This window comes from Mus caroli, chromosome 1 (genome assembly GCF_900094665.2).
Source record: "Mus caroli chromosome 1, CAROLI_EIJ_v1.1, whole genome shotgun sequence".
Classification (NCBI taxonomy): domain Eukaryota; kingdom Metazoa; phylum Chordata; class Mammalia; order Rodentia; family Muridae; genus Mus; species Mus caroli.
The window spans coordinates 134,864,893-134,881,711 of NC_034570.1; the positions used below are offsets into that span (position 1 = coordinate 134,864,893).

General features: G+C 33.6%; 1 protein-coding gene across 1 annotated transcript in view; it reads right to left on the minus strand.

Annotated features, from left to right (window-relative positions):
* Window positions 1-1,508: 1,508 nt before the first annotated feature.
* Window positions 1,509-16,819, minus strand: part of Cdc73 (cell division cycle 73) — a 102,047-nt gene continuing 86,736 nt past the window's right edge. The window contains exons 14-17 of the mRNA XM_021165244.2: window positions 15,180-15,341; window positions 13,177-13,277; window positions 7,239-7,380; window positions 1,509-6,410 (exon numbers count right to left, since the gene is read on the minus strand). Of these exons, the coding sequence (XP_021020903.1) occupies window positions 6,374-6,410; window positions 7,239-7,380; window positions 13,177-13,277; window positions 15,180-15,341 (442 nt within the window). The 3' untranslated portion in view covers window positions 1,509-6,373. The remainder of the gene's footprint in view (window positions 6,411-7,238; window positions 7,381-13,176; window positions 13,278-15,179; window positions 15,342-16,819) is intronic.

Genomic DNA, 16,819 nt, shown 5'->3' on the forward strand with positions numbered 1-16,819 from the left:
CAAGGTCAACTTTATAGAAGCTTTCAGTGTACAGAAGTGCCATCTTCTCCCTTCCACTGCCTCTTCTCCAGGATTTATTTTTTGTACAAGTTGGATTCTACCTGTTGTCAACTCATATCATCCTAGCAAAGGAATCCAACTCCCTGGCCTGCATCTAATTCCACCAAAAACATCTAAATCAATCAATCAATCAATCCATTAATGAAAGAAGCAATCTAACTTTGATTCTCTACACATTTGCAATTAGCAGCTAAATGTTGGAGAAAAATCACATCAGAGGTTTGCCTAGCTCCCAAATTCATTCTACTATATTTCTCTTTTAAGTAAAAATTCTTAAATAACTTCTCAAAGCCCAACATCAACTTCCTTTATCTTTAAACTACTTTAAAGCTCAATTTATTTTATCTTTGATTCTACGTTTGTTTCTGTAATGGGTTATTCATTATAAAATAAAAATACAGTACCTAAAAACATTTCAAACTGTTTTACTGTCAAAACTACCAGAAATATGATGATGCTGAAAACAACGAGTTCAGTGATCAGTCCTGAGTAAACTTTCAAACTGCTCCATTTCAAGAACATGTATATTATCCGACAACTTAAATAAAAACAGATATTAAAGAAGGCAGTTCTCTAAGAACACATAACCGTGTTTTACCACAGTGAATGAACTACTGTGTTCTCTCCTAGGAATTCACTGGCAAAGGAAACAGAGTCCAACAAAATATCAAGACATAGGAACATCATCTCTCAGATGTTTTCAGCTTCTGTGTGTAACCTCAGCTCTATTTACATTAGTTCAGTATTCTTTAAACAAGGATGAGATACAAATTATAAATTCTGGGACAAGGGTTGTACAGGTAACTATTAGACTGACTTCAGAGGTTGTATGGTCATTTAAAAAAATGCGTTCAGCTTTCCAATTTACCCTAAAGGCTGACCATTATACGCTTCAGTAAAAAAACAAAACAAAACAAAACAAAACAAAAAAAAACCAAACTTATTCTGAAAAATGTTAAAGAAAAAAAGCTTACCTAGCAATATGGTATTTATTATTAATATGCATACCTCTGAGCCTTTAAAAAAAAAATAACCCAACAGTACATTCACTTTCTGTTTCAGTTACAAAGGCATGGATCTAAGAGCAGATGACCAAAGGAATCAGAAGTTCATATTTATTGAGCATTTATGAAAAACACAAAAATTAAATTTAAATATGGCCCAGTAAGTCCTTCACTAGAAAACTGTCACATCAGATTCACATATTATGTCTGGCATTGCCAATATGACAATGTTAATTATTTCATTATATGGGAATGTGATTTTGAAATTTATGTTAAAATCAGGATATTTATATGTAAAATACTGGGATATAGTTTTAATACTATTATAATAACAAGAAATTTGACATACTTCAATTATAAGTTCAGTAGGCCATAAAACCTGCTGCCTTTATGAAGACTTCTAGAAATTAACTTATTAACTGAAAAAAGGATTTAACTCATTGGTTCCAAAAAGTAAACATCTTTATTTCCTGAACAGAAATACGATGCCTGACAAATCCCATTGAATCACTTTACAGAAAGACAACAACATCCCAAACTCACAGTACTTCTGCCTTCTTGGTAGGTATACATAAGGTATGTGTACACACACACACACACACACACACACACACACACACACACACTGTAGTTGTTTTGTTTGGAGTCTTTTAGGGGGAATTAAGGGGCGGTAGGTATATTCCCAAGATTTTTAACTGCAAACTGTTGTATGTAAAATAAAGCCCACAATTTCAAAAGCTCCCAAAATGAAATGAGTATGGGAACATTTCATCAGAAAACAGAGACTTCAAAGTAAGCTCTATTCAGGAACTGCTCTGCTTCACAAACATCACTCATTAATGATTAAGCAAGCAGTTACAGTGGATACTACCACGGAAGGAAATAAGGTTACCTATTCAGAAGTCTGACCCAAGTTGGAGGCTAAGTAGCTTTACTTACATTTAAAATAGAAACAAAATGTAACAGAATACAAAATACTTGGAAAGTTTCCTTAATTTTGACATATTATAATCCCATCTTTTTAATTTTGGCACAAAACTAGTCCACAAACTTTACTGCATTTCAGTATATGGCAATTTGTAACTTCCAAGATGCTCTTATGAACAGTTCCTAACACACAATCCCCAAAACATCAATGATCTGAAATCATAATTAACCTACTGTACTTATTAAAAAGAATTATCTATACAACTGTTGTACATTTTCAATCTTTCTTTAGTTTTTCTGCCAACATGTTAGTGCAAAACCTATGTTAGGGCCAACACACACTTCGAGACATGGCATGAATACACCAGAAAATGCAGGACCTAATTTAAATACCCAATCCAATTCTCTAAGTCGGGGTTAGTCAATTCTCCATTTTACTATACAATTAAAGAGAATCATCATATGAAAATAAAACATAAGTGGATAATGAACGCAGTTCAGTAATTTCAAGGGGAATAATTTAAATTTCATTCATTTGAAAACCACCACCAGCTTTTCAGTTACAAACAAATTTCTATAGATTTTATCTTTTTTTTTTTCTCTCAACATTCTACATGAATTTGAACTCAACAGAATGGCAATTCTTTTGACTTGTATGTGTGTACGTATACGATCACTCACACTCATTCTTTAAGAACTTTCCCTGGGGTAGGGGACTAAAATCAAAAATAAACTGCTCTAGTTTCACTATGATTCTGTACTTTAATAATTTCACAACTCATGGTTCAGAGTCTAAGTCAGTGGCCCAAGTGCTTGCCCTAGGATGCAGGTGGCTCTGGGTTTATTTTCAAGCCAACAAATAACAGTAAGACAAACAAAATCCAACGTAATTTAAAGCCACGTTCTATATGACTAATTTTGACCAGCTTCAGTAACTGTAAAATGTCAAAAAATCTTGCATAGCTCATCAGTGTAATGAATAATCCCTGCCCACTTTCCAAAAAAAGAGCACTGTCATCACTTTGGGTTAAGAGTCACAGAAATTTTTATTTAGGTAAAAGTCTCTTCAATACTTATTAGTGAATCTTCCTTAGGTGAAAACTTTTTTGTGTAAACTAATTCATACTATGCTTTTCTTTTAATAATTAAATTGTATCCTACTCTGCACAGCAAAGAAAATAATAGTTCCTTGAACTTAAAAGACTTGAGGTTTTTGTCACCATGAATTACTTATTCCTGTATAAGCTGCCATTCTGCCTCTGCTAAAAAATACTTAGTAAAGCAATAAGCAAACAGGAAACAAACCGTAAGCTATAATACTAATAATGAAATATATTAAATGTTGTTTAAATATTAAACAGCAAAAAACTCCTTAAATAAATAAGATTTGATTTTGTCATTTGGGGATATAGGCCAATATCACCAATGTAAGAGATGGTCTAGTGCAAAGAGTGGCCTCAAAAAATACATACATACACACAGAAAACATACATAGATGAAAAGAGGAGAAAACCAGATCTTTAATGCTGGTACTACTTCCAGTAACAATGTAAATAGGTGGATCTTACCCCTTTCTCAAAAAACTTTTTTTCTGAAATACTTTTGAAAATTATTAATATTTTCAAATGTCTCCAAATGGTGAGCTTCTGTTTAAAAACTATATAATTTTTCTTACCGTAACTTAGGAGATTATAAATAACAGAGAAGCCTCCTTTAAGTAAAGCCGGCAGGAGTACCTCCACTAATAACTTATAGGAAGCTGAACTTAGTAACATGTACTTCATTTTCATTAAATTATCTATTTCTTCACATGCCCTGTAATCCTGTACTCTCAGTTTGTAAGATCAAATAAAGTTAAAACTGTGTTAATGGACTTAAGCTGAAAACATATCATCCATTCACACAAATAAGTAGCTACTGAATGCCTGGATGTGCAGAGCACTGGGTTAGGTGCTGCTGTAGAGCTGAGTCACAAAAGAATAATGACTGACTGGTAGAGCAGAGTGGATGGTTTGGTTTTTTTTTTAATCATTTCCTTTTTTGTTATTTTCATAATTATTCATTAAAAATTTCATAAACCTACTTAAGGGCTCACAATGTTGAGATTAAATTTTTTTAAATTTATGTCCATGTCTATGTATAGGTAATGAAACAAAGACTATGATACAGAAGGGAGAAGAGCTACTAAGAAGAGTTGAGGTAGAAAAAGAGAAAGAAATAGATACATGTGAAAGCAAAGAAGAAGAAAACCGTATGCGAGAGAGCCAGGGCTAGGAAAAGAACAATGAAAGATGACATGGATCCTCAAAATGCTACCATGAAACTCATTACCTTGCTACCTTGAAAAAACTGTTTTTAAATCTTAAAACTAAAACAAGAAATCCTAGTACACACAAAGGGTCTGACTTCAAGACCCACATAAAGCACAGCCCTGGCTTTACTGGAGTTAAAGCCTGTGTCATCCAGAAGCCTCTGAAGATACACAACGCAAATTTAAAATACAAAATAAACCATGCACAAAGTAGATACTAATTTTAACCAAACTCTGCTATAAATTAAACTTCAGTTATTAAGAACAAACACCAAACATCTTTATGGAAAGGTGGTAGGTAGTTCATGTCCTTTGCAGTAGTCCTAACAAGTAATTTTACATTAAAATATTACAGGTCTGAGTTGTTGACTAACTTCACTATGGAGGAAGTTTATTCAATACATAATTTAAGGATAATTTGTATGCTGAGAAACTCTGTAAACAAAGTTGAGTTTTCTTTTATCATCAAGAAAAGAATGCAAGAATGGGGAACTGTGGACAGAACCTACTAAAACTACAAAAGTACTGAAGCCTTTGAAAACATTAGCTGCTTTTCTTCTGGAGAGCCCCCTGGATTCCATCTAAATAAATAACTTCCCATTTTTACTGATAATGGACTTTTGTTGGAAGTTAAGAAAATAAATAATAATTATTTCTCATCTTTATGATAGCATTAAGTTCTAAAGAGGCTAAGTAAATAAATTTACTTATTTACTAAGTAAAAAAATTACTGAGTAAATAAATTCACCTGAATAAAAGCAAGAGCTAAATGTTTTACTGTGCTCCCCCAATTTGATAGCCTAAGAGATAGTCACTGAGGAAAACAACATACAAGGTGGATAGTCAAAAACAGCTCTAATGATAAAATCAGTTTCAAGGAATGAACATTCCTTAAGTAGTAAAAGACAACACCAGGACTCAAGGAATATGGTCATTCATTGCAGCTTGGATGCAACACTCTGTAAAGTAGAGGAATAGTAAAATATCTTACTACGTTAAAATATAGGTTTTATATTTTATACCACATTGAACACACACACATAAAAATACCAGTGTTTTTATCTTGTTTCATTTTCAGACACGTAAGCAAATGTGTTCTTTGGTGCCTGGGAATTTATCATTATTTAGGAATAATGGAAGATAAGAAGTCCCAAGTTGCCATGTGTACAAATAGAAGACTCAAAATCTTATCGCATATAAAATAAGAATCATAGTCAGACTTAGAGGAGGTTCCAGTTACACTGTAACTATGTTGACACACACTCATTCCCCCAAATCATACTTTAGCTTCCCAAGTAAAAATCACTACAGTCTATGTCACTTTAATCTTTGTTTTTTTTTAAGATTTCTTTTCAAGTGGAAACATATTCCAGATAGAAATATATCACTTTAAGTTTAAAATCATCAAAGTCAACAAAGAGAATGTACATTCATTAAATGTATTCATTTACAAAAGAAATCTTGAAAAGGCTGAACAGTTCAACTGAAACTGAAGACTTGTTCTTGATTTTTCATTATTCCTTTTTAAACATGAATTAGTATAGACATCGGATACACACAGGCTGACTTTCAACTGATTTCATAGTTACTTCCCTTTGATAGGGTTTTGAAGTTCTATAGTCTAAAATTTAATACCATCATGACAGTAAGTATTTTCCAGTAAAAGGAACCACAGAGCAATGAAAAATCAGAAGCAAGATGGCTTGAAGAGCCTAATAACTCCTAAATATACACACATTTATAACCTGTATTTATTTCTAAAGAACAAATTTTAAGTAATGCTAATTTAACCAATAGAGAAAAAACTTCTATCAAAATATACAATTTCCATTACAGACTAGAAGGCTAATATTAAAAAAATAGTTGTAAGCCAAAAAAGTTTGCTTGTATGGATGGGAAGCATTGCCCCTTTGAAGCACACAGCATCAAACAAGGTCTTATAAAAGACTACTCTGTGTCCTTCTTCATTTGCAAGTTCTTGATGAATTCATAAAGCTTGCTTTCAGTCTGTAGATCAAGCTATATCCATGCTTCTTAATCCAAGGTTTCAGAAAAGGAGGAATTAAATGATTCAGAATCTCAAGTGGGATTTATGCTTTACCATGTATCTGGGGAAAAAAATACAATAATGGGTTATAATGACAACACAAATTTTAAATTTTTTTAAAAATATTACATGTAAATGAGGGTGACTTCTGTAACTTAAAATCACTAAAAGGAAAAATACTGTTTTTATTAAACTGGAAACTTGAGTCTGTAACTTCAGAAAATTAGTAAGCAAAAGAAACATATTTCTATTAATTCTATTAATTCTATAAACTACCAGCTTCCTGGAAGTGCATTTGTCTTTACAAACTATCAGTTACAGCTATAAAGTTGCCTTGTGACTTTTAGAAAACTGATACAATCCAATATCATACAAGCTAAAGTTTCAGGAAACAAAACAAACAGCAGTTGACTCCATAATATTAATTATGATAATTTACTGTTCTTATTTGTAAATTACAGAACAGTTGTTAGAAAGAAACTATACTCAAGAGCTCTATACTAGTAATTCACATAAATGATAGTAATTCAAATAAATGTAAAAGTTAAATTCCTTTCACGAGCTTTCAGTCTGCAAAGCTCAAAGGTTACCTGACTCCAGGCTCTCTGAGCAGACAGAAAATGAAGTTCAGAAGAGAAAACAGTTCATGAGAGCAATATTACACAATCTTTGTCCTCTCACGCTGAGTTTCTTGTGCCTTCTAACAGGCTCTAAACTTATATACATTTACATATAAAGTCAATGAATCAAAGTTATCATGTTAGCATCAAATCAGACAATGTTCAAAGCAAGGAATTACAGAATATAGCTCATACCTTTAAAATTTTTAAATTGTTTTTAAAAATCACCATATAAAGCATATGTTAGTATATTTTAGGATCATAATTACCTATCCAATGTTTCCCAGAAACGTAAGAAAACTGGTCTATCCAAGTGACGTTTATGATAGCTGAGTTCTAATACTGTTACATCCCATTTTTGAACATTTGGATCTAGACGAACTTCATCATACTTGAGATGGAAGGCTTTAACTATATGGAGAACAGGTAGAAAAAGAACCAGCATTCTTATTAAAACTATACTCAAAATTATGGAAATACTTTACTGAAAGAAAATACATATAAACACAAATACTAAAACAAACAAAAATCCCAATCTCTCTACTACCAACTGAAGCTACACTAGCATTGTAATTAGTGACCTCTGAAACAGCCAAAACGGTATGTATCCTTGTGAAATTACTAGGGGAGTAAAACTAACAGAACTCAGATGCTAGGAAGATTTTTGTCATCATGACACAGGTTCAGGTAATTCAGAAAGAAACCTCAATTGAAAAATCCATTAGACTGGCCCAAAGATAAGTATGTAGGAGCATTCTCTTGATTAATGACTGAGGTGAGGGAACCCAGGCTAGTGCTGGTAGTACTATCCCTAGGAAGGCTGAGCAAGCCACAGAAAGCAAGCCAAGAAGCAGCTTTCCTCCACAGTTCCTACATCTACTCCAGCTTGGTTTCCACCTCTCCATAATGAAATGCCATCAGGACATAGAAGTCTGTAATTGTCAGGCTCTGGCAGGATGCTTGCAGCCAACCACTGGACTGAGCACTGGGTCCCCAATGGAGGAGTTAGAGAAAGGACTGAAGAAGCTGAAGGGGTTTGCAACCCATAGGAAGAACAACAATATCAATCAACCAGTACCCCCAAAGCTCCCAGGGAATAAACCACCAACCAAAGAGTACACATGGAGGGAACCATGGCTCCAGCTGCAGAGGACGGCCTTGTTGGTATCAATGGGAGGAGAGGCCCTTGGTCCTGAGAAGGCACGATGTCCCAATGTAGGGGAATGCCAGGATAGGGAAGCGGGAGTGGGTGGGCTGGTGAGCAGGGGAGGGGAGGATGGGATTGGGGGTTTCTGCAGGTGAAACTGGGAAAGGGGATAACATATGAAATAAGTAAAATATCCAATAAAAAAAACCATAGAAGTCAAATAAACCCTTTCCTTCCTCCATAATCTTTGGCAATGGTGTTTTGTCATAGCAATAAAAAGCAAACTAATACAATTTCGCTTATAAAAATAGAGAAAAAGAAAAATTTGTGATAAAAATAGCTAAAATCTAGTTAAGTAAATACAGTACTTACATATAAGGTGAACTATTCTATGTGCTAAGAGCATAACAGTGACCAACATAAACTCTCCATCTTCACAGAATATATATTCTAGTAGCCACTAAATAGGCAATATCCAAACAGTGTAAGTGAGCATATTGGTGTTTTTGTTTTTCTTGACATAACATCTCATTTATGTAACCCAATCTTACCCCAAGTTCACAGCAATCTTCCTACCTCAGTTTCTCAAATGCCAAGATAACAGGCATGAGGCACATCATGCCTAGCTCACACACTGGCTTGTGACATTAGTAATTAGTAAAGGTTCACTTTTTCAAAGGAAGTGGAAATGAATAGATGGAAGGGACAAAAAATATTATTTTACAGCTATTTCCTTCAAAAAAATAAAATTTACTTTATGCAAATTTAATTAAAAGAATTCATTAAGGAATTCTGTGTTATAGATTTGAAAAATCCATTTTCAAGTGTGTCATAAGTGAAAAATTTTTGAGCATTTTTTAAATTATGAAATTATTATATAAATTAACATTTTAAGATACTTTTCAATCTGCTTATTACATTCTTTGTTTTTTTAATCTGTCAACTGTTTTGCTCTAAATTGCTGCTTAAACTACATATAAAGGGGATGCTGGGATGGCTCAGTCAGTACAGTGCTTGCCACAAGAGCCCACAACTCAGATAAAAATTCAGGCCTAGTACTTTGTGTCTCTATCCCCAAAGCTGGAGGGCAAAGAAAGTCAGATCCCTGAAGCTCACTGGCCAGCCGGTCTAACCACAATGATGAACTAAAGGTTGGTTCGATGGCAAACCTTGTCTCAGAAAATGAAATGGGAATGGCATGAAGGCTCAGCAGTTAGAGGTACTTCCTTCACAGGCCTAACAACTGAATTTGATCGCCAGAACCATCAGTGGAAGCAGAGAACCTCTTCTCTACTCTCTAGGAGAAACTGTGGGCCCTCATAAGTCAAAGACTGCGGAAACATACATACATAAATACCAATTCTTTTTGTCTTTCAATACCACATACATACAAAATATACACCCAACACACATACACACAATTTATAATAAAACCCAAACAACAATACACCCCCAACACACATACACACAATTTAAAATAAAACAACCACCAAAATGAAAGAAGTAAAATACCTGCTACAAAATATCTGGCCTCTACCTATAATCTCATTTCCATGTATATGTGTATACCCACCTGAACACATACATACATTTCCACTAAATACATAAGTGATATTTAAATAAAGTGATTCACCCAAATTTACCTAAATCTCATTAATAATTAGTAATTTTTCTGTTATTTACTTTTGACTTTTGAAATTAAAGTTAGTAACACAGTGAAAAAACAAACTAAGGCTTTCTTCACCAGACAGAATAATTTTTATTGTAGGTACCAGTAATACAAAGCAAATATGCCAGCATATTACCATAAAATATATTTGTGACTCAGAAAAGCCAAAGTTTCCTAGGCTTCTTCAAGTAAAAACAAAGGAAGTTATATCGTGACATAAAGATTGAAAAAAGCTCCATATACATCAAAATAACACATCTTCAGGGAAATTTTTAAGTTCTGCTAACATTTTCAGCATGGAGCGAAATGTTCTTCCTTTTGAAGAACAGATACTATAACGACCAGATGATGACAGAGAGATATTGTAGAAATTTTAAAAATATAATATACCTAGCAAGAATTTGGAAAAACTATCCTAACAATATCTTGAGAAATGGAGCTGGAGATCTGGCACAGAGGTCAAGAACCCCAGCTGCTTCATCTAGTGGATCTGGGCTCTATTGCCAGTACCAAAGTGGCAACTCATAAAGATCTGTAAATTCTACCTCCAGGGAATCCACTGCCCTCTTCTGGCTGCCAAGGGCAGAAAACACACATTGGTGCACATACATAAATGAAGGCAAAATACCAATATACATTAAAAAAATTAAAACTTTTTAAAACCTTGAGAACTGAATATACAATGTTTGTCTTAGAATGCAAAAAGTCAAGAATTCAATCCCAGCATTCCAAAGGGGGGGGGAATAATTTTAATTAAAAACTGTGTAACTACTCAGCTACTCAAAATGTAAAATATTTCAAGCTACAAATTAAAATTCATTGTACTTTTGAAACATTTTATTTAGAAACTATATAACTCTATAACTCAATTTATATTTAAAAGTCTAGTTATCTTGCTGAATTTTGATTGTGTCATAATTGTGCAATATTATGTTACTCTTTACTACAGCCCATGAAAATGCTCCCCAAACTCTTAGGTTTCTCTTATGTTATACAAGTAATTAAATTGTCTACTTTGCGCATTTTGATGTGGAAAAAGTAGAGTTCATAAAACCTGAGAAAAACAGTGTGATACATAATTTATCAACTTGAAGCAAACTACAATCACCTCAGAAAAGTCTTAATGAGGGATTTTCTACACTGTGTTGGCGTAAGCATGTCTATGGCAGACTTCATTATTAAGTTAAATGGTATGGAAAGAGCCAGCCCACTAGGGGCAGTACCACTCCCTAGGCAATAGGTCCTAAGTTGTCTAAGAGTAGAAAATCTGTGGTAAACACAAGTAAGCAAGCATGTTGAGCATGGATACATTCATTTCTTTCTGCTTTTTAATGTGGTATGATATGACTAGTTAAATGAAGGCTCTGCCATGACCTCTCCCTCTCCACAATGATGAACTGTGTCCTGAAATTGTAAGGTGAAATAAACACATTTTCCTCCTAAGCTGCTTTTTGTAAATTTATTTTATTTCTGCAACACAAATGACACTAGGAGAAGCACTTAGAGCTAAAGGACAATATAGTCTAAGTTTCTAGCTTAGGTAGATCACTGAAAAAACTATGCTAGGGATAAAAAGTTCAGGCTAAAGAAAGTGAGATAATTTATTGATGTTACTTGTAACAAACTGTCATATTCCATCAGAATATTAACAAGTATTTATCAGTCAGTAAGTCAGATAATCCCATAATCTTGAGTTAAGAGACACAATTTTATAAAGTGGGGGGAAATAAAAACATGTGAGCCTAGAGTGACTTACAGGACAACCGAGGATACACAAAGAATCTCATCTTGAAAAACCAAAAATAAAGAAATGAATGAATAAATAATAAACAGAAAAATGAAAATCTAAGATTTCCTTTAAAAGGTATTCAGAATTTAAAGAGAAATGATAATTTTAAATGTATAGTTAATAGCCAGAAACAAACTACAAAAAAACTAAAAAAGAATTTAAAAAACAAAAACAAAATAAAGCAAACAAAGCCCCTTGAGATCAAATGAAGCCCAGTACTTGACAGCAGGCATTTTAAAAGGTAAGGAATGAGTCAACAGTGTAGACTTCTGATAGGAGGTCAAGACTATCCAATACTGGGAGATGAGGAAAAACAACTTTAGTGAAGTATCCGCGCTATAGTGGTTGAAGGCCTGAACACAGCACTTATGGAGATAACTGTTTCAAAGACTAGTTGCAACAAAGAAGGTGTGAGCTCAAGTCCATGGCTTAGTTTTGTGATTCCTTTAAATATGGAAAAATATTTCTAACCACTGCCAGAAAGGAGACACGATGAAGGCAGCAATGAGGAGAAAGAATAAGATGGGGAAGAAAATCACTCAACAGTGCTAAGTTCTCTACATTCTTACCTACCTTGGAAGAATACTAATCTTAACAATTAAAATACATGCATTAAGTTGATAAGAAAATTTAGTCTTTACGTCTTGAAATTAACCTAATCATTTTTGCATTCATTAATACTTTCATTAAATTTCCATCCTCTCTATATATTTTCACTGTGATATTTCTATAACTCTATATCATGTAGTAACTAAATTTTATATAGGTTGATTTTTGCTAAATTAAAGTCTAGGACCATTTACCAGCTAACCCATCTGGGATGGTTGCTGAGATTGGCCTTTCCTCTTCATTCAGTTCTATCAGCTCAAGTGTTTTGTCTTTTGAGAATCCTTAATAGTTCTTGTTTCTTGGGAACTTCTAGTTTTTAGGTCTTTATTAGATAATCTGTCTGACAACAATGCAATTACCACAGTAGGAGCAGCCCTTTATTCATTCACTCAATTCCGTGTTCTCAGCATATAAGAACGCCTGACACACAGAGGCTTTCAATAAATATCCTATGAATGAATCATTTTATATACATTACATCTATTGTTGAACATACATGTTGTGTAAATTGATCAAAATAGATTATGTAGTCTACTAGAAAGAAGGGATATTCCAACTATTATTTAAGTTGGGGGGCTATATGATATATTGCTAAGTATTTTAGGTTATTTACCTCATTAATATTTCAATATGCCTGTACTTTTTCTTTCTAATTGTAACCATATTTATATAATGTACATTGTATAAATTAATTATTTTCACTGTGGTATTTCTACAACTGCATATGTCACATAGTAACCAAATATTACACAGATTGGCTTTTGTATGAAGATCATCCACATTGGCAACATGTCACTCATTTTTATAGACAATCACAAAGTAAATATGAATGTGCAAAAGGCTTTAACAATACAAGTGGTTAAAGGTTAGCATAGAATGCTACTTAATGGCAATCCTTTAATACAGTCATATGCAGTGTGACTTACATGTGGCTTTTCCTCTTAAAAACCAATTCTATATTGAATAAACAAAAAAATATATGGAGAATCTTACTTTTCGCAAATATGTCAACTGGTGATCCATCAGGGAGAAGCCATGGCCAACCTTTGAACTGCCAAGCAGGACCTTGTACAAAAACAGCCACAACTCGATCCCTACCAGCAGAAAGGAGGAAGTGGGGGAGAGAAAGGAGAATACTTCAAACTCGAGCTTTAACCAGTGCAAATCCTTAAAAAAAAAAAAAAGGGTCGCATAATTATTCATATAACAGTGTTGCTAACAGTCCTCTTGGTGGGACAAACATAATTAAGTTGACTTTTTGATATGTTTTATGATATAAACCTTAATGACTCCTATGCTGCACACACACTTAGGCAGCCCTACTCCTACCTAAGTCTTCTGGAAATAGTTTCACGTCATCTTTGTAATCTTTTTTCTTCCCTTGAGTAAACAATGTACTTACAGATTAGAATAATAGGGATCAGTAGATTAATTGAACAAAATAGTTTTAAATGGAAGTTACTGAAAACTTAAATACATATTAAGTGTTTAAATTTAATTAAAACACTAAATTATTGGAACTCTCTACCCATTTTATGAAAATCCAAGACTTATTTTCTTATCTTCTGGCTCCTTAGGAAAAAATCTGAAGATAAAAAACTCTCTACTTTTCTAATTTTTCCAAGCTGTAAATAACTATTATTTACCCTAAATGTTAGTTTGGTTTTAAAGTAACTCATTTTTTCAGCTATACAAACTAGTTTTCCAAGAAGGAATAAATCTCTTTTTAGCTCATCTTTCATTATTTTTGCACAATACTTCATTAAAAATTATATTAAGTAATACCTTAAGCAGTTTAAGCATATAAGAGTCTAGAACAAAACAATGGTGGCTATTCACCACTAGTAACATTTACTGAAGTATTTACTATGTGAGAATGCTGTTTCAAGCACATTAAAAATACTCATAATAACACATTTCATTTTCAAAACACTCTGGTGAGGTAAATACTACTTCAACCCATGTTCAGATGAAGAGACAGAATACATGAGTATGTTAGAGAATATTCTATTAAAGAGAAGGCAAAGGAAGAGATGGAAAAAAAAGAAAGAGGGGAGGAATGAAAATAATGATTACTCTTGGTGATTAGCAAGTAATGTACCATCTAAGGACTGATACACAAAGAGAATAATCACCTCAGTATTACTATGGAAATAGGCTACCCTTTTTAAAAGGCCTTCAGAATGTTCAAAAATCTTCATACCACAGGTTAACAATCCATCTTAGACAAAAATTCTATCAACAAATCAACAAATTGAGCCAGTTGTTCAAGGCAAGTGTGGAATTAATACCAATAATCAGTTTTCAGGAAACTGAAGCAAAAGGACTGCTGTGGGTTCAAGCCTAAATCAGAGTGAGATCACACAAACACACACACACAAAATCACAAACATAAGAAGCATGCAAGAACGCATACATGTACACAAGTACCCAAAGTCACTGAGAAAGACAGCAAATTAAAATTCTTATTCTACCTGAAGTTTCTGAGTTTAAAATTAAATAATAAACAAAAAATTCCTTCTGTGTAATATATACCTGAACTTTCAAAGACATCTTCAATAGTACAATACACTACTAAATAAATTAAATGTAATTTAAGCCCTGTAATAGTTGTGAGAGAAAGATGTAACTAGAATGTCGGCATTACTGGTACACAAATTAGATCTTCATATATAGATTAATGAGTTTTCCAAGATATTCTCTTTTTAAAACCCATTATAAAGTCTTATATTTGTTTAAATCATTAAAAAATAAAATGGGCAGGAAAGATGGCTGACCACAAAAAGTGCTTGCTACCAAACCTGACAACCTGAGTTTGATCCAAGACCCATGATTGGAGAAAAGCTACTCCTCCAAGTTGTTCTTTGATCCTTGCAATACCATATCACCTGCATACATGCAACATAAATATTCAAAACAATTTAGAAACAAAACATGAATGCAGAGAGAATGAGGGAGGGAAGAAAGACAAGAGCATGAGGAAGGGAGTATCTTACCAGTCTTGAGGCATAAGTTTCAGGGGCTGGTCTACTACTCTGTAAGGTACTGTGACACTAATTGCTGTGCCCCCTGGTTGCATCTGGTCTTTTCTTCTCTGTATTAGTGTTTCATTTTCTCGTTGACAACCCTGTTTCTTCTTCTCATCTGATGGGACAAATCTTTGAAAAAGCAGAGGAAAAAGTACATGATATAATGAACTAGGAAAATCTATTTTCAAATAATTTTTGAAATTTTAATTATTTTAAGCTAAAATGTTTGCTTTTATGTATAGATCTTAGTCATTGGAGTATGGATCTTTATTTTGTATATTAAAATTAACCAATATTTCATGTGTACCCTATCAGTGAGCACTCAGAAGCTGTTAGCACTAACTTGATTTCTCAAATGCTATTAAATAGAGAACATAATGACAAATGAAAACATCATTTGAAAGGAAGACGATTGTGTGGTGGGGTAAGGCTGTTTACTGGTGATTCAACTTATCTGAAATTTCATTTGACAACTGAAAATTTTTTACACTTTTTTGTTTCAGAAAAATTAGAAAAATGACATCAAACTTCTATGTTATCTTTTAAGACGTTCAAAGTTGAAAAATCAGCATATACCAAATCTGTTCTAAAGAATACCACATCCACATAATCATATATCAACTCTATGTAGTTCCATTTTTCTACTCTATCTTCCCAGCAGAGGATATACCTGAAGAGATGCTACCATTCTAGAACCTGATAGCGTTTTACAAGCTGTAATGGTCAGCACATTAACTGTCGACTAAATTTAGAAACTCCTTTGGATGTGTCTATGAGAGGAATCCAGAAAGGCTGACTGAAGGAAGACCGACACCACTGTCCCCGATGTTGAAGTGCAAGACTGGATAGATGGGGGAAGTAAGCAGAGCCCCAGCGTTTATTTACTCTCCCTGCATCCTGACTTCAGATACAATGTCACTCTGCTGCCATGGCCTTCCACCATGACAGACTACACCCTCTACCGAGAGTCAAAAAGCCCAAGTTGTCTTTGTCAAGTATTCTGTCAGAGCACTGCCAAAACTATGTAAGCGTTTACAAAAACTCTCATTTTTAAAATAAAAACAATTCAAACTATTTTTAAAATAAAAAGTTTGACTTATTTTTTGTGGCTTAAGCCCTCCAATTAAATAAGGAAATACAATCAGTGGGCTCACTGAATGTGTGCTTTTTTCCCCCCTCAAGTTTCGATATTGTTTATTTATCCATCAATGAACCAGTGGCATAAAATAGAGAAAGTCAATGCCAGTAATTTGACAGAGCTTAAAAGAAAAAAAAGGTGTCAATTTCCCTTTAACTGTATTTGTGGCCCATTTAGGTGCACACTTACCCACTATTCATTATTTACTATTTGATTTCAATAAATAATTTGTTTGGGTGTGTGGGTGTGTGTGTGTGTGTGTGTGTACATAGGGTGCATATTCTATTTACAATGATGATGTAATATTTCTAAAAAATGCTGCTTTGGCTTAAATGTGGCCATTGCTCTGAGAAGCTAAGACAGCCTATTAAGGGAGGGCCATAAAGTGGTTCAGCAGAAAGCACTTGCTACCAAACCTGGTCCACACAGTAGAAGGAGTATATGCTTCTAAAGGGTAGAAAAAGGTAAA